Below are 18,180 nucleotides of genomic sequence, written 5' to 3' on the forward strand. Positions count from 1 at the left end.
TTTCAACCTTACCCCCCCCCACCCGCCCCAACCTCCAGAGGTAGAGAGTGGCTGGAGATCGAGTTAATAATCCATCATGTCTACATGATGAGACCTCTATAAAAACCTCTTAAAGATGGGGTTCAAGAAGCTTCTGAGTTTGTGAATGTATCCATGTGCTGGAATACCCCTGTTCTATAGGGACAGATGCTCCTGTGCTCAGGACCCTTCTAGATCTTACCCAGGTACTTCTTCATCTGGTTCTTCCTTGGTCTCCTTTATAATATCTTTATAATAAGCCAGTAATAGTGTTTCCCTGAGTTCTGTGAGCCATTATAGCAAATTAGAAGACCAATAACCTGTGCTCATTGCATTGCATCATTGCCTCTCCTAAGTAACTATAGATTATTTAAATGTCTGACAATAGAGAGAACATTTAAATTAGTTATTGTAGATCCACTGTATGACATATTAGGTAGCCATTAAAAAACATGATTCATAACATAATTACCATTAGGTCAACTAAATGCATGCATATTGTGTAAGCTATTGTTGCATAGTAAACCACATAAAACTCAGGGCTCAAACAATAGGCCTTTATTATTTCTCATTAGTCTCTGGATAAACAGACTTGATGATCAGCTGGGCTTGCTCTTGTCAGCTGTCAAGCTGGCCAGATACATACTGGTCTAGGGTGACTTCATTGACATGTTCTGGCTGTTGGCTGGGTAATGGGGGCTGCTAGACCGTGCGTCTTTTCAGTGTCATTCAACAAGCTATCGCAGGCTTATTGTCATGCTGGCTAGGAAAAGGTTTAAGAAAGAAAGTGGAAACTGCAAGGTAGTTTAAGACCTAGACTCAGAACCGTTGCAGCTTCACTTCTGCCACATTCTACTGGCCAAAGGACGTTATAAGGAGAGCCCACATTCAAGGATTGCAGACATAGTTCTATTTCTTACACAACAAGAGCTGCAGTCACACCGAATGAGTGTGGATGCAGGGAAAGGAATTAGAAGATCAGTTTTGCAATCAGTGTACCACATATGTAAACAATAGCTGGAAGGCATATAAAAATGAAAAAAAAAAAAAACCTGATGTGTTGGTGGTTAGGTCTGGAGGTATTATGTTTTTTTCCTGTGTATCTTTATTGTTTCATGTAGGTAGCTATAACATTGTCAGTCCCATGAACAATGAAAGCAGAAAAAATATTAAGGGGAGCTATGGTAAAAATGAGATCAACAACTCCATTATTCACTATACTGAGAGAATTGTGTCAATACTTTGCATATCATAAACCCATAGAGCCTTTTGTCCTGTAGTGCATGCAGGTGGATAGCAATGGAAAGATCCTCACATTTCCAAAGCTAAGTAGTTCTCTAAGATATATCTAATAGCATTGGATCTCAAGCAGAATCTAGCCATGAGATACCCGATTTTTCTTAGCATTTCTGCACATTCTGCACATTACCAGGGCTGGCAGCTTCTCAGGGCTGTGACACTCTGGCAATCTTTGGAATCCATAGGGAATACTTCTTTCTTAATTGTCTTGGTTTCTGATAGTTGAAATTTTGCCCATTTAAGAATAAAAATTTTAGGGTTTTTTGTTTTTTTTTTAAAGATTGTAGCTAATTGGAGTAGAAGTTTTTCTTTCATGTAGAAGTTGTCCATGTTCTTGTGTTTTTAAAAGATTGATAGAAAACATTTTAACAGTTCTTGGCATACTGTTTCCTTTTTGTTTAGTTTTGTTTTGTTTTGCCATAATGCAATGACATTCTCAGAGCCCATGGAGCAAAGCAGGGTTTCTTTGCCCTTATATAAAGTATTCTGAGAATGCTATACTTTCAAGTTCTCATTTATTTATTTCTATGTTCTCTCTTGCTCCCATGGGCTCTAATCATGCCCGTGTCTCACAGTTTGTTCCATTTTACTTGGCTTCTTCCAATATGCTATCATCTTAGAAAAAAACAAATTTATTAGGGTTATTTGTAAAGTAAAAGTAATTAAGCTCTGAGTAAGGGCCGGGGGGTGGGGAGCCTCTAACCTGAGTAAGGTACATAACCTTTAGCATATAAAACCTTGGTGATTTGTCCTTTAGCAGATCATTTCCTGTTTCAGAGACAGACAAGAGCCAGATTATGGGGAGTCCAAAGCCTTGGTGCATAGTTAGGTGTTGAGGAGGTAAAGATATGAGTGACCTCAATGTATAAAAAAATACCTTCTAGATGGGCCGACTATGCCCAGGACATTAGGCATTACTTACATTACTTAACTCGACTTTGTCAAAGATTAGTTTGCCAAAAACATTTTGAACTTTTTCAAAGTGTTGACGTAGTTTTATATAATATTTTAAGGTGTGAGGTGAGTTTGTTAATTCATTCTTCACATTCATTATTCACTTCTGCACTGAAGATGTACATATGCACACACACAATGTGTGTACAGACACATACAGAGCTACATACAGAGCTACATACATACATGTATGCACTCGGGGTCTTAATAAATCTTCACAGTAAACCTGAATGAAGACATATATCCTTGAGAAAAAAAATTGCTATGTAAAGGATGTGGTAGGCAACAAGGACTAGCTTGTTTTGTGTACTTTGCTGTCTGAGAGCCTTGGATTCAAATCTTGATTTCATCACATATTAGCTAGGTTTTTGCTTAGTCCCACTTTTCTTTTTTTTTTTTTTTTTTTTTTTAAAGATTTTATTTATTTATTTGGCAGAGAGAGATCACAAGTAGGCAGAGAGGCAGGCAGAGAGAGAGAGAGAGTGGGAAGCAGGCTCCCTGCCGAGCAGAGAGCCCGACGCGGGACTCGATCCCAGGACCCTGAGACCATGACCCGAGCCGAAGGCAGCGGCTTAACCCACTGAGCCACCCAGGCGCCCTAGTCCCACTTTTCTTTTCTGAAAATGGGCTTGCATTATTTTTTGTTAAGATTTTATTTATTTGTTTGTCAAAGAGAGGGAGAGAGCACAAGCAAGGGGAGGAGCAGGAGCAGGCAGAGGGAGAAGCAGGCTCCCTGCTGAGTAGGGAGCCCAATATGGGTCTCAATCCCAGGACGCTGGGATCATGTCCTGAGCCAGAGGCAGACCCTTAACCGACTGAGCCACCCAAGTGCCCCTGCTTTGCACTATTGTTGGAAGAGTGAAACGAAAGAACATAAGTAGGGACACCTGGCTGGCTCAGTTGTAAGAATATGCAATTCTTAATCTCGGGGTCATGAGTTAGACCCTCACATTGGGTGTAGAAATAATTTACATTAAAAAAATTTTTGTTAAATATCATAAGTGCCTCACACAGTGCCTATAAAAGAGTAAGTGAACCCAAACTGTCACCGTCTTTCTTCTTTTCTATTCACAGAGGGGATGACAAGTGAGCTGGATTTTGAAGGATGAGTAGGAGTTCACAAACCAAATCATAAAACCCCAACAGGGAAAGAGTCCTTTCAACAACAACAACAACAACAACATTTGGAGATTTGTTTCTGAAAATGTAGGGTCATTCATGAAACTGTTGCCACTGCCTAGCAAAGCTAAAAGTACTTCTCTTTTTCTTTCTCTGTCTTCAGAAATGTTAGGTCACTGACCTAGTAGATCTGTCAATTCACCTGTACCACCCCACTAGTAAAAGATATTTGATGGGGCGCCTGGGTGGCTCAGTGGGTTAAAGCCTCTCCTTCGGCTCAGGTCATGATCCCAGGGTCCTAGGATCGAGCCTCGCATAGGGCTCTCTGCTCATCAGGGAGCCTGTTTCCTCCTCTCTCTCTGCCTCTCTGCCTACTTGTGATCTCTGTCAAATAAATAAATAAAAATCTTTGTAATAAAAAAAAGATATTTGAGCAAGCATTACAATCAAATGGTGATGTAGCATTTTTGGGGGGGGAAAAAAAAGGAAAATGCTAGAAATCAGTAACACTGAATGAAGTAACAGAATTCTGAGAGTGTGCAAGAGGGACAAGATATCCCTTCCACAGCCATAGCCATACTCCAGGGTCTGAAGTTTGAAATCTCTTTGTTTAGAAATGATCTAGTTGGGGCTCCTGGGTGGCTCAGTGGGTTAAGGCCTCTGCCTTCAGCTCAGGTCATGATCCCAGGGTGCTGGGATCGAGTCCCGCGTCGGGCTCTCTGCTCAGCAGGGAGCCTGCTTCTTCCTCTCTCTCTGCCTGCCTCTCTGCCTACTTGTGATCTCTGTCTGTCAAATAAATAAATAAAATCTTAAAAAAAAAAAAAGAAATGGTCTACCCATCCAATCTATAGGCATTTATTAAGCCTCTATCACGTGCAAAATCTTGGGTTAAGGTGGGGAGATAAACATGGAGATGGCTAACTATGACCCAGGAAGAGGGAAATAACTGCGAAGAATGGCCATTGTAATTTCCTTGGCCTTTGAAGGACAAGTAGTGTCACGGTTATCCAAGAAGAAAAGTGAGGGCATTCTGTTGCCGTGAACAGCATAAGCAAAGATACGGCGGCTTTAAAGCAAATGGCTGGAAAGAGCAGCCTGGTCTGTTACCTAAATCACCAAGCCCATAAAAAAACAAAACAAATATAAAGAAGAAATCCAGGCAGATCAAGTAGAGCCAGAACAATATAATCTGTCCATGGAACCCTCATAAAAAAGTCACAATTTCTTTTATTTTTTTCCATCCCGACTTTTAATGTAAGCCATTCAAAGGTACTGGTAAGCATTGCAATAGTCACTGCCAAGGTCTTGCCTTGTTGGCACAGCACTTAGTGCTCTCACACAGAACCTCAGCATCCTCCGTGCAGGGACTGGATCCCTCAGCCTCAGGGCTTTAGGCCATCAAACAGGACAGGCAGGAGATGCAGGGAGGAGATTTAATGCTTGTGGGGGCCAATAAGGGAAGGGAGTCAGAGGCTAGGAGCACCAGCTTCCTGCACCTTGTGGTTACCTGTTCATTAATGCATTACCCTCCCCCTCCTCCTCCCCCCCTATTCCTTTCCTGGAATCACCTTCCGAATAAACTACTTGTACTTAGGTCCTTGTGTCAGGAGAAATCTTGCAAGAGAGAGCAACCAAGACAACATTTCTTAAGGCTACCTGTGCTACGCAGGCCCACAGAATTGATAAACCTACATAAAGAGGGGGCGCTGGTTGGAGGCAAGAGAGCAGAAGCCAAGCGGTTTCTAGGAAATGGATCAGGGAGCACATCTGTTGGTCTTTGGATTTTGAGCTGCTCATTTGTTGTATTTAAGGAGGATTATATGAGTCAATTCATACGGAGTGTTTCGATGAGAGCCTGCCACATAGATATTAGCCGGAGTTGTTACTGTGGTTTCCTCCTGTGTGTGTGCGTGAGCACGTGCTTACTCAAAGAGAAGACCCAAGACACAAAAGAGGCCTAAGGAGAACAAGAGGCAGGCATTACGCACACTTCCACCCCGATGGAACAGATTCCAGAAAGAGGCAGCCTTTCTCCCCTTAGGTCAGACTCCTTTTCCTCCTCGGAGCCCTTGCTGAAGACGGGGCTCATCTTGTGTGACAAGCTGCAGTGGCCTTGCTGTCTAAAAGTCTATCCAAGTGGCTCGAGCCCGGAGCGGAGGTGTCCTCACACCGGTGTGCTCGCGAGCTCACCCTGGCAAGAGGCAGTCGGGGACCTTCCTGGCTTATGATTGAGGCAGTCTCAGTTTGGAACTGACCATTCATGGTTTTGATAAGCTGCCCAGGTGATTCAGATGTGCAGGCAAGTTTGTGAACTGTAGTGCTATGTGACTTTGAGGCTCCCCCAAAGCACTGTGAGCATCGTCATGTCATAACATGAGGGACTTCTTCTTTTTCTTCTTCTTCTTCTTTTTTTTTTCCTGCACAGAATCTCAGGCTGAGTCTCCTCCTCCTCCAGCTAATGTCAGAATGCGCTGTGTGATAGCCCCTTCTTAGGGAGTTTCTGTCTCTACACTTCTCCTAGAGATGAGAGGAGAAGAGCTGCTCTTGGACTTGAGATAAGTGACATTCTGGAAATATCAGAATGTCCTGTTCTTCAGATTCACTCTCTTAATTTGTATCATTTAACAACTTGGGGATGGTTTGAGAAGGAGCTAACATTTCAAGGAAGGCATTGGGAAAGCATTCTCTTTTAAAAATAGATGCGCAGCTGAAGAAAAAAAACGGGTTTTCTTCTCTGTGTGAGCACACATGGCATTCTGAACTGTTCCGAGCAGGCCGGCAGTAACAAATAATCGACTATCAGAGGAAGAGTAGTGGCTTCCTACGTTTGTGGAGGGAGGAACGGAGCAGAGAAGCTGTAACAGGAGCACGATTTGGTATTGCCAGTTTCAGTTCTCAGAGTACTTTCAGGGGAACTGTCCCCTGTTGGCATTGCTGCTGACCTGTGAGACTGGCCAGGCTGCAGCCTCTCTGCTCGTAGCCCTGAAGCTAGACATTTGGGAAGATTACAAAGAATGCAGAAGTGTCCTCCAGATAAGAGGAATTTGTTGTTGTTGTTGTTAGTGCAATTACCGGAGATTTTATTGGCCAAAGGGATCTTATTGGTTAACAAATAGTTATCTGCTTTAAGCCAAATGGCCAAATCCTATATCCTAGGAATCCAGAGACATGTCTAGCATAATACATACTAAAGCAAAAGAAAGAGGTTTTTCAAAGATTTCATAAGCCTCCAGATTAAAATAATGCCCCAGGTCCCTTTGATTAGCTCCATTCTCCTCCTGTACAGCTTGATAACCATACACATCCCTAATACTGGGACTAACAGTGAAAGGGTGAGAACAGTGTGGGGAGAATGCTTTTGGGTGGAACCATAACCAAACCAGTCATGACTGGTGTCCTTGTAGCTAGTGCAAAAACACTCAGATGTTATAAATTCTACATATTGTTAACTATATGGAGGGAGACAGACTTTCATTCTCTTTCCTACCTGTGCCCTATATAAGTATTAAGAGCTGTAATTTGGTCTGGGTTTTGGAGGCATGCTGGTCTAACAGAGGGATTTTAACTCAATTTGTTGAGAAGGAAAGGAAAACCAGAAAACCATTTTGCAAGCATTTGATTCTTAAATCTATCTTGCATTAGCAGGGAGAGAGAATGCATGTCACTCATGTTATTACAATTACCAGCAGGGTTCCTTCTGTGTGCTATTTATGTAAGTCAGCATTATCATTCCCATTTTACAGGTGAGGTGAAGAAATGGAAGTTTAGAAAGGCTAACGGGGGGCACCTGGGTGGCTCAGTGAGTTAAAGCCTCTGCCTTTGGCTCAGGTCATGATCCCAGAGTCCTGGGATAGAGCCCCGCATCGGGCTCTCTGCTCCACGGGAACCTGCTTCCTCCTTTCTCTGTCTCTGCCTGCCTCTCTGCCCACTTGTGATCTCTGTCTGTCAAATAAACAAATAAAATCTTAGAAAAAAAAGGCTAAAAGGGTCACACGCATGTACACAGTTGGCTATGACACATCCCTTCAGAGGGAAATCATCAGTGAAAAACTCATGCAGCTCTTGATCTAATTTGCTATTCATTTCTCAGTGTACTGGGCAAGGTTATTGAAAATGGTCTTTGTGTTTTTCTTCTCTTGCTCATATTAGAGTACTAACAAGATTCATGCAAAAAATGGACCTCAGGGATTCTTTCTGATATAAAGTCATAATCCTTAATCATAGCAACAACTACTCATCTTGTGGTTCCACACTAGGCTTTAAGAAATATGTGTCAGGAAGAGTCAAACTTGTAAGCCATCTACTTGTTGATAGAGCTCTGTTATAAAAATAAATGATAGGAAGAAGGTGGAGATCTATGTCTTTGCTCTTTCTGACTAGAATTAATAATATGGGCTTAAACACAATTATCCGTTGTTTCTTCTTTAATTATTCAGCAAAGACCTATTTAGTACCTACTATGTGCAAAGCAATATTGGACTATGCAAGACAGAAGGAAGAATGATTGCACTGTCCAGATGTTTATGGTGGGACCACTTTTAACCCCCTACACTAGAACAACAGGCATAATCATCAGAAATTATGTAATTCAAATGCATCATTGCTTTTGTTTTCCAGCGAGTATAAGCTCAGAGAGACGATGTTCAGCTGCCCCCTGCCCCGCCTTGTATATGCTAAACACATTAAAAAGGCTAATAATATGGAGATTTAATATCAGATTTACAATAATATGGGATTTACAACCCAGTTCAAACCCTAGCTCTAACACTTTTTAGCTATGCAGACTAGGGCAAGTTCTTGAACTGCACTAAACCTTAGCTTCCTCGTTTGTAAAATGAAGAGAACAATAGATTCTGGAAGGGTTGAATGATAATCAGATGAGATAGTGCATGAACAGAGTTTAGGCTAATAGCCAGGAATAAATATTAGCGTCATTATTTGTATCAGAAAGCTTCACTGCAGGAAATGACAATTGCCAAATTTCTCCATTAGATCAGCAGTACTCCATGCTTTCTTGTGTAAGATGTAAAATTTTTGTCCAAGTGCAGTCATGTACAGAAGCCTGGGGTATAGAACAGCAAACAGTGGAGTGGTTTGAAGCAGAGAAGATAGAGTCCCTTGTACCGCCTTCCCTCTCCGTTGTGTGCCAAGGAGCATCTCCACAGCATTTTTGACATTCAGCTTAAAAGTATGATGTTAAAGATTATCCTTTTATACTGTAATAGTGTTGTATGGTGACAAATGGTAGCTACACCTGTGCTGAGCATAGCATAACCTATAGAGCGAAACTGAATGACTGTGTTGTTCACCTGAAACTAATATCATACGGTATGTCAGCCAGCCTCAAGTTTAAAAAAAACCTCTTTAAGGTAAGCTCCCTATCCAGTGTGGAGCTTGAGCTCACAACCCTGAGATTAAGAGTCCCATGCTCTACCAACCAAGTCAGCCAGGCACCCTTAAAAATTGTTTTAAAGATTATCCTTGGAATTTTCTTGTGAGCTGAGATGTGTTGGTCGTTTGAATGTGCCATCTATATTCTAGTACATATAAGAACTTCCTCCAAATATTTTACTTTATGGTCATATTTTACATTTTAAAAATCGTGAGACTAGGAGTGCCTGAGTGGCTCAGTCAGTTAAGCGTCTGCCTTCCCCTCAGGTCATGATTTGTCCTGGGATCCAGGTGGCATGGGGCTCCCTGCTCGGGGGGGGGGCCTCCTTCTCCCTCTGCCTTTCCTCCTGCTCCTGCTCTCTCTCTCTCTCTCTCTCTCAAATAAATAAATAAATAAATAATATTTAAAGAAAATAAAAATCAAAATAATAAAAATTCCTAGACTAGGGCAATATGTTCACGTGTTTCCTTTATAATTAAGAAATGCATCATAGAAATTCAGCATTATCCATTCAATATTTTCACAGATGTGCTCTAAGTGTTATTTATACACCCGACCCAGGTAACATCTTGCCTTATACAGAAAAATCAGATCCAAAGTTCATTTTGGGCAGGAACCATGTTTAACTTTTTCATGACCAAATCCCCAGAACTTGGCACGTGCCTAGTATATAGCCCACATTCCATAACAAGCTGTTGAACTGAAATTTTTAGGCTAATGCATGATTGCCCTCTCACTTTAGGATGTTAACAAAGTTTCTGTGGATTTCAGAATTGTTCTTCCCTATTGAGAACATGAGCTTCCAAGTAGGCTTTAGCTGTGATATGTAAAACCCTGGACCCCCTTCACTCCAGAGACAAAGTCCTTCTGGGACGTTAAGGGAATTTCTGAGGAACTAAGCCCCTGCATTGGCTTGGAAAATGTAATCAGAGCAGGAACGAAGGTAAAAGATTACCCACCAGGAGATCCTGGAGGGACATCTGGGAATCCATAGACTGCTCTCCGCCTAATAGTGAAATGATGCAGCTCTCCACATACCTGCTCTGTAAGCTGAGTAGACTGACCGGTGAACTGTGAATATTTAGAAATACCAACTCTCAAAACCATTTTTCGACAAATATTTATTTGCTTTAAGCCATGTACCTCAATGTCATTTCTCTATCCTGCATATTCAAGGGAGCAAAAATCTGCTAAATCTTTCTGAACAGGGCATGGGCTTTCCTTTCCTTTCCAAAACATGATAAGGTCTTCTCTCTGGAGGAGAAATGAGAGAGCTGTGCATCATGTCTATAAAGCAAACAGAAGCTGGCGAAGACAATCACTATCAAGATTATAACTGTGATGGCCAATGTTATATGTCAGATGTTTCCTATGTCCTGAGAAGTCTATATGCATTAGTTTACAAGTACCCCCATTTTTTTAGGTGAGGGCATGGGACAAGATGACACGAATGGTAAGGGACAGACCTGGAACTCAAATCCACCGGTTTGTATAGCCAGGTTCCAGGTGGGAAAGAGCTGGGACACTCAAATTAATTCACCGAGAGGAGTTTTTTTAAAAAGAGGTGAATTAGAAAGAGGCGGGCAGAGTTTAAATTAAGCAAAAATGGGTGGTACATGTACTGTACCTAGTAAGTAACAGAGGGGAGCTGTTACCGGTCCAGGCCTGAAGGGTCAAATGCAGGGAAACAGAGGCACACTGAGAAAACCTGTATGGAGAAGCCAACTTCATAGCACCTGTTGCCTTTGCCAGAGAGATGTATCCAATGAGGGACCCATCAGGAGGGCTCAAAAGAATAAATACTGAGACCACAGTTTCCTCCCACTCTCTGACCTGACTATACTTCCCACAGGCCGCATCGTCCACATAGGATGATGTGGTGAAATGTTGCTCATTGCTGTGGTCATTTAGGTCACCCTGCTGGGACACAGAGTGGGCAGGAAAGGGGATCTAGAAGGAGAAACAGAAGCTGACAAACACAATGCCTTCCTAAAGGGAAGTGCGCTTAACCATACATATTCTGTCCCTAGATAATTCTGTCCTTCCCTCATTAAGCAAATCATCTTTGCTTGGCTGCTCTGTCCCAGATACTTTGCTTTGGGCTGAGGACTTGGAGATAAGTAACTATCCTCCCTTTGAAGAGCTTAGACTCATGGTCTTCAGAAAATGGGTCTTAAACATGTTTGATTTGCTATTTTAACTACCATTTTGTCTCCTTTTTCCTCCCAGGTGGGACTACATTTCCAACTAAATATCCTAACACTTCTCAACTCTTGTCTCACTATATTTCTTAGCTTCCCCTGTTTCCTCTATGTTCGGCTTCTTTTAGCTAGCCTTGAACTCTAGTGAGGAAAGCTAATGATCTCATAATGATCTCATAAATAAATATGTTCAAGTGATACTGATTTTATTTTGTCTCATTAGACATTTGAAAAGGAAAAGAGCGTTGGAGAAAAAAATACTCTTTCTCTTACAAGGGAAATAAAAGACAAGAGGTTTAGAAAGTTCTGCCCTGACTCTATATACCTGTTTGCATTAGAATAAATTGCATTTTACCCCTGGTAGGAGTTGTGCTCAGTCCGAGCAGGGAAAGCACCATGAAAGATGTCAAGGTTGTTCCTTAAGTAGATTGATTGTAAGTGCTTTCATTGCTGTAGCTTGAAAGAGTTGAAACTGTTTGGAAGCAAAATGGAAGGACCTTAGCTAACTCCCTTGGTCCTTTATTAGTATGGCCAAAGTAGTTCTTGTCTTTGATTACCTCCCTTCCCTCACAGCAAAGTTGAGACCTTCATCGTGCTGGAATTTTCCTCTCTGTGTTTGCTAAATGCTTAGAAAGCTAGGACTCCCACTGTCTTACCCCGGAGCAGGCAGGCCTGAAAGGACTCCTAATGAGAGGCCAGATGTTTAGGAGTTGAACCTGCACGGAAGAGAACTGCTACGTGCACCAGAAGGTATGTCCACCAAAGGAGAGACAAGATTTCCAGTTCAAAGGGGAAAAAAAATTGTTTGAAGTTATCTGAAGGCCATGCACAGTTGAAAGATCAGAGTTAAAGATTGGACCATATTGGAAATTAGCATTGCTAATGAGATTTTCAGAGACTCACAGATTATTTTAATCTACTTAACCTTCTCTACAAATACTCAACTTAGAAAACACTGTACTTCTATTTTTAGTAGTCTAATAATGGATGAATGTTATTTTTAAGGCAGTAGCAACAATGTTAACATCGCTTTTCAAATAAGAACAATCAAATAATGGCATATGGCTTTATTTTTGTCAGTTCCAACGGCATGTTAGAGAGTGGTAGCCAACTGTCTCAACTGTCTGATAAATTGGAAGGTAAGGACAGTCTAAGTGGCCAGCTGGTAGGACTAATTCCTCTCTAATGACAAACGCATAGTCGAGTATCAAAATACCAGCTTCTCTGTATGGGCCTTGGAGAACTGAATCCTGGAAACCCAAGTGTCTGAGACATCTGATCAGCGTGGTTCACAACAGGAGCTCTCCCCTATCTTTGACACGATCTCCCCTTAAATCAAGATGAGGCTGAAATCTGCAGCCTTTCAGGAGTGTTCCCTGAATGAGGAAATAAAAACAGCCTATGTCCATTGATATGAATGAACCAATCACCCTTGTTCACCTGCCTTGCCTTTCAACAATAAGCTTCTTTTATAAACTTAAATTTCTTTCCCTCTGTCTCCAGCCTAATTTGTTCTCATGTTGATTAATTTATACATTTATCTAACAAAAATCAATTGAACACCTACTATGTGCCATACTCTGCCAAACACCAAGGTTACAGTGTTGAGCAAAGCAAGATTCCTACTTTCATAGAGGCTATTGCCCTAGTGAAGAAAGATCATCAATAAAACAATAAATAAACAAGAGCAGTAAGAAGTACCCAAAAAGGGCACCTGGGTGGCTCAGTTGGTTAAGCAACTGCCTTCGGCTCAGGTCATGATCCTGGAGTCCAAGGATCAAGTCCTGCATCGGGCTCCCAGCTCCACAGGCAGTCTGCTTCCCCTGACCTTCTCCCCTCTCATGCTCTCACTGTCTTTCTCTCAAATAAATAAATAAAATAAAATAAGAAGTACCTAAAAAACCCCACATCTCATATATATATACCAATGACCAAAAAAAAGGGGGGGGGGGATGTGAAAGGGGGTAGCTAGGAAGGGAGAGGTATTTTTTTAGGGTAGGTGGTCAGGGAAGAAGTAAATGTCAGAAGAAGAGATAGTAGGCAAAGATCTAAGGAGAGAATGTTCTAGGCAGAAAGAATAATAAAGTGTAAAGGCATAGAAGGCCAGTGTAACTGAGGAGTAGGGAGGGAGAGGGTTGGAATTAGATCCCAAACAGAAAGGATTCAGGACACAAAAGGCTTTGTAGCCACAGTGAAGAATTTCAGTTTTACTTTAAGCCTACGGGACAGCTATTGAAATTTTTCTCAGATGATTGATATGATTTAATTTTTTACTTTCAACAGCTCAATCTGGATAATACACAGAGAATGATACATAGGGATAAGAGTAAAAGGATGACCTGTTGGGGGTCTATTGCATTGGTTCAGGTGAGAGATCCTTGGTGATAGGGCGGTAGCAAGGAAGATGTAGAGAATATTAACACTTTATTTGGCACAAAATATGGGGCTGAAAAAGGTAACTCAGCCATCAGATTTGAATTGAATTTTTAGTCTTAGACCCTTTTCTGATCAAAGTGGACCCAAGAAGGCCTTTTGAGATCATTCCGTGGAAACCCTTCAATTCAAACATGGGAAAAACTGAAGCATGGACATATTAGGGGACACACAGGGTCATTGAGCAGACCAGTAGCAATCCCAAGACTGAGCCTCATGCCTTCTGTCTCCCAGGGTGTTACATTCATACAAAGGTGTCCAAGTTCATACAAAATCAGCAGAGCCTGGGCCTGGGACTTGTCAGCTCAGTAAGCCTTCTGTCTACACTAGGGTTCCTGATCTCTACACTGTGAGAAGAGCCGTGGAGTTATTTCAGGGTCTGTGTATCCATATGCGGATTTCTCCTACCCTGTAGGCTAAATAAATAAAAGTGTAGGTATCCTCATGTAGTACTAGACGGGAGTGGTTAACAGCTTGGAGTCTGCCATCTGACTAAGTTCAAGTCTTGGCTTTCTCACCTATGGACTGTGTACCTCCAAACAGGTTACTTAAATCTGGGTCTTGATTTCCTCTCTGGAATGAATAGTAGCTCTTCCTGTTTTGTGATGCCCACTTAAGGTAATCCATTTACACACACACACACACACACACACATACACAGACACACACACACAGAAGGAAGGAAGGAAATCACTTAGAAGAGTATCCGACACAGAACAAATATTCAAGAAGTGTTCGCAATTATTATGTGGAAGACAAAACTCTTCTTTCTTTTACTTGAAATGGGGCTCCTAATATTCAAAAGCGATGAGACTGACTCATTCTCCACCCTGAAAAAATTATTAGGTGTCGTTCTCCCCTATGGATGTGTAGCTAGAACCGCGACCTCCTCAGCTCTGCCCCAGCGCCGCTCACCAAGCAGCTACCTGGCAGGAGCTGTGGCCTTCAGCATGGGTACGCTACTCCTTCACTCAGTTTTTCATTCATCCATTCAACAAATGTTTGCTGGGTGTGAACTTAAATGCCTGGTGGCTCTTGGCCTTTTTTGTTCCGCTTCGACTGTGTTCACTTGCTTAGTTTACTCCCCTGAGTAACTTCCCTCATTGAAATGCAATGATTTTTCAAATGGCGGATGAGGGGTGGTGGCAGAGAGCGTAAGGGGGCGGGCGGAAAGTTCCTATCAGAATTTCAAAGGGGCCATGGGGCGTGCACAATTTGAAGCATTCATAAGTACCCCCAAGGCTTGTGTATAAGAACCCGATCAAAGCTGGAGGACAGAGGCAGCTGGAGGATCCTTGTCCCAGGTCGTCTGTGTGGTGTGGGTCAGGAAGCGCTGCCTTAGCCATCTTTCGTTTGTTCCCCACACTTCTCCAGTGACAGCATTATGCGGTGTTCGCATGCCCATTTTACAGAAGACTGAGACTCAGCGATCTTAAGAGACTTGGCTGGTAAGTCGAGGTACAGGACTAGACCCCAGGTTGCCAGACGCCTCATCATGTTTTGCTAGTCTGTTTGTCTGTTTGGTCCTACAACCTCCCACAGGCAGGGCCCGCCGCCTTTCCCGGCCCACTGAGTTGTTACTCCATGTATGGAGAAGGAAGAAAGGGCATCAGGGAGGTGGTGATGATGATGATGATGGGATGCCGTGTGGTGGTGGTGTGTGTGCGTCTGTGTGTGTGAGTGAGAGACAGAGACAGAGGGGTGGGGGAACCCAGAGAAAGACTCTGGAAAAATTCTGAATTAATATCTACCAATAAAAACATGGCCAGTCAAGTTGAGTTTGGCTCTGGCCATCACCAACTGCACAAATGATAAAACAGAGACACCTGAGTCAACCTAACACTATTCCTGTACTGACTGGGGTCCTGAAGTGGAGAACGGGAAGGGAAGAGGCATGAAGATCTCTTGGGCCATTGCTGTGGTACAGACCACTGAGAGAATTCACCCTCAGGAAGCCATTCTGAGGAGAGCCTGGAAGCTGTGGGCAGCCTCTCCATTAATTCGGTACCAATTCCCCACAAAACACGTTGGCTCGGGCTGCCATGGTTTTGGCCCCTTGAACTAGCCAAGCTCATCTCCTTCCTAAAGAAGTCCTTCATAGGAAAAGCAGCCCCAGATCATGGTTAAACCTCTGAAGCCTTTTCAGTTTTATGATTTTGCAGAAGGCTGTCAGTAACGCTCCTGCGACAAATGAGTACCCAAGTTGTAATTCGTTCCTTCCCCAGTTGCCAGAGCCCCAAAAGTCTCCCTGTACCTTCACCTGCATGATTATTTACGGGTGGTGTGCGAATGTCCCAAATGGGCACCGTGCATAACATCCAGGCATTTCCATAAAAATGAGGGCAATTTTTTTTTAAACAAACATATAAACATTTACCTAATCTACGCAAATCTATTCATTAGGATTTTATAAAACCACCCCTTCCCACCCACACCCCCAACCCACAAAACCCCGGCTCCTTTTTGTTTCCCAGGTTGTTTCTAAGCACTATGTTGAGGGAGGAGGGGGCTCCCGGAGTAAAGGGGGAGATGGTGCTGTCTTCATGATGCAGCCTGCTTACGCACAGCAGCCCTGTGCTTGCAGTTGTGAGCAAAGAGCCAAGTGTGGGAGCTCACCATGATGGTAACCACCTCCCCACGAGGCAGGCAGCCTTTCACCAGAGGGAAGTATCAGGTTGCTGTACTTCGGCTGTGGGTTGTCACTGTCTAATAATATGACCGTTTTGCCATCTCTCTGCAAATAAGGCAGAAGCTGCCATCTGATTGGTATAAATCTCACTTTCCCTCCTCATTGATTTTCTTGTTCTCCTCCTTTGCTTCATAAAAAGAGGGACAAGTGGCTGGTGCTGTGGACAGAGAAGCTTTATTTTTAGTATGAGACAACCTCTATTTTCTTTCAGGAGAGGGAAGTTGGATTACCAATTCTTTTGTAAATGTGTATGGTGATATTTGCTCCGGTAAGTTTTTATATCTCTCTTGATTTACTGCTGGCTGGGGAGAATGTGTGTGTGTGTGTGTGTGTGTGTGTATTTGCATAGGTACATTTAGGCTGCACACTTCTTTCCAAATATCATTTTTGAAATCTTTAGTAGTAACATCTTTTTTTTTTTACTTTGCTTTTTTATATTCATATTTTTAAGCCAAAAGAGGCTGTGCTGTGTGATAATGTGATGCTCACCTTAGCTGTTAAAGGATGTGTCGGCTTTCTTTTAACATAGTAAGGAAACTATTTAAGCAAACTTATATTTGGCTTTATAAAAATGTAATGTCATTCTACCCCACCCTTCCCCCTTTGGAGTGTTTAATGTCCTAAGTATATTCATTGTGCTACAACCTGCTTACCGTTTTAATTAAAGTTTCTCCGTCAGTGTCAGAACAAGAATTTCTTAAACTCCATAAATAGCTACGAAACATTGTATGCAGTGCCGAAAGGGGTGTGCTAATTTCGTAGGGTCTTAGAAAGGTGGAATGAATGAGACGAGTTTCCCTGTAAGATTGGGTACGTGTGAACCTTTAATTGAACTGTAGTTCTGAGAAGTATTCAGGTCATTAAAGTAAATCTCTAACGTTCTGTGAAAAGATGCAATCCCAAGTAGCTGTTGCTTCTCTTCTGTCTTTCTTTGCACTGTGTATTTGTGCGACCATCTGTCAGATGCCCAGCCCTGGCTCTCATGTTTCTGTATCCAAAGCTGATCAAGAGCGAAGTTGCTGTTATTAAGTTCAAACTAATGCAACATGAGTATCTGGTCACCGTTGCTCATAATGACTTTTAAGTGCATTACCTGGCTAGCTACGTTTTCTCTTGTTTCCGGAGAGTCTTAGAAGGTCTGGATTCTCTGTTATTCATTGAGAAGTCTGGGAGAAATTCTGTTAATATAATTATCCTAGGCAGAGATGATAAGATGATTAAGTAATTGTTCCAACGGAAACAAACGGATGCTTTAATTTTCTCTTTATGTTACACAATCAACCAATCTGCACAGACTTTCTCATGTTGAAATGAATTAGAATATATTTATAATGAAAGTTAAAGGCACCTTTGAATGAGAAGAAAGATGAGGTCTGCTATATATTTTTCAAAGATTTTGAAAGTGAAGTTGGAAATGTCATGCATGCCTAGACTCTTTAGGCATAGAATCTTCAGAATAGTAATTATTTAGATCCTGCATCATCTAAGGATAATTCATGGAACCAGTCCTGAGTGTCTAGGAATGCTCTGATCCTCACATCTACTTTCTTTGGGGCGTTCTGCCCCTCACAACCCTTTGCATGCTGGAATGAAACTGCTCTTTTCTGACAAACAGAATTCTGAATTTTGATTAATCTAGTTCAGTCTCGAACATAGCTCAGCCTCAAAAACCCTACAAACATACATGAACTTATATTGCCCATTACTGGAGTCACAGTGTTGCTAATAACAGCTTTCCATGCTGTAAACCCTCACTGGAACCAAGTGTTCCTTAGCAGATCATTTATTGAAAAACAAACAGAACTTTTATCCTTGGGCTGTCAGGATTAACTTCTGAATTAACTCAAGAGCATTGAACATCTCTCAGCCATACTCTCTTTCTCAGCATCCCTAATGCCTTTTGTCATTCTTCTCCTTACGTGGCTTTAGAACAGGTTATATCCAACGTTGTTACCGAAAAGCAGACTTTATCATCATCTGAAACTGCTCAGTAATATAGATTAATGAAGATGTGAGAGGGTATAGTACCCTGAGGGTAAAAGCATCTGTCTTTTCCTCCAGGTGGCCAGTTTACA

At 42.2% G+C, this 18,180-nt stretch overlaps 1 protein-coding gene across 2 annotated transcripts in view; it reads left to right on the forward strand.

Moving 5' to 3' along the window:
• SYNPR (synaptoporin) overlaps positions 1–18,180 on the forward strand; it is a 320,636-nt gene that overhangs the window by 145,035 nt on the left and 157,421 nt on the right. The window contains exon 1 of one of the 2 annotated variants that reach the window (XM_045991391.1): positions 16,053–16,373. The exons of the other annotated variant lie outside the window; for it this stretch is intronic. Coding sequence (XP_045847347.1) covers positions 16,350–16,373 — 24 coding nt within the window. The 5' untranslated portion in view covers positions 16,053–16,349. Of the gene's footprint in view, positions 1–16,052; positions 16,374–18,180 lie in introns of those variants that run through there. 2 annotated transcript variants of the gene reach the window in all.

Source organism: Meles meles, chromosome 20, assembly GCF_922984935.1.
Source record: "Meles meles chromosome 20, mMelMel3.1 paternal haplotype, whole genome shotgun sequence".
NCBI classification, from domain to species: Eukaryota; Metazoa; Chordata; class Mammalia; order Carnivora; family Mustelidae; genus Meles; species Meles meles.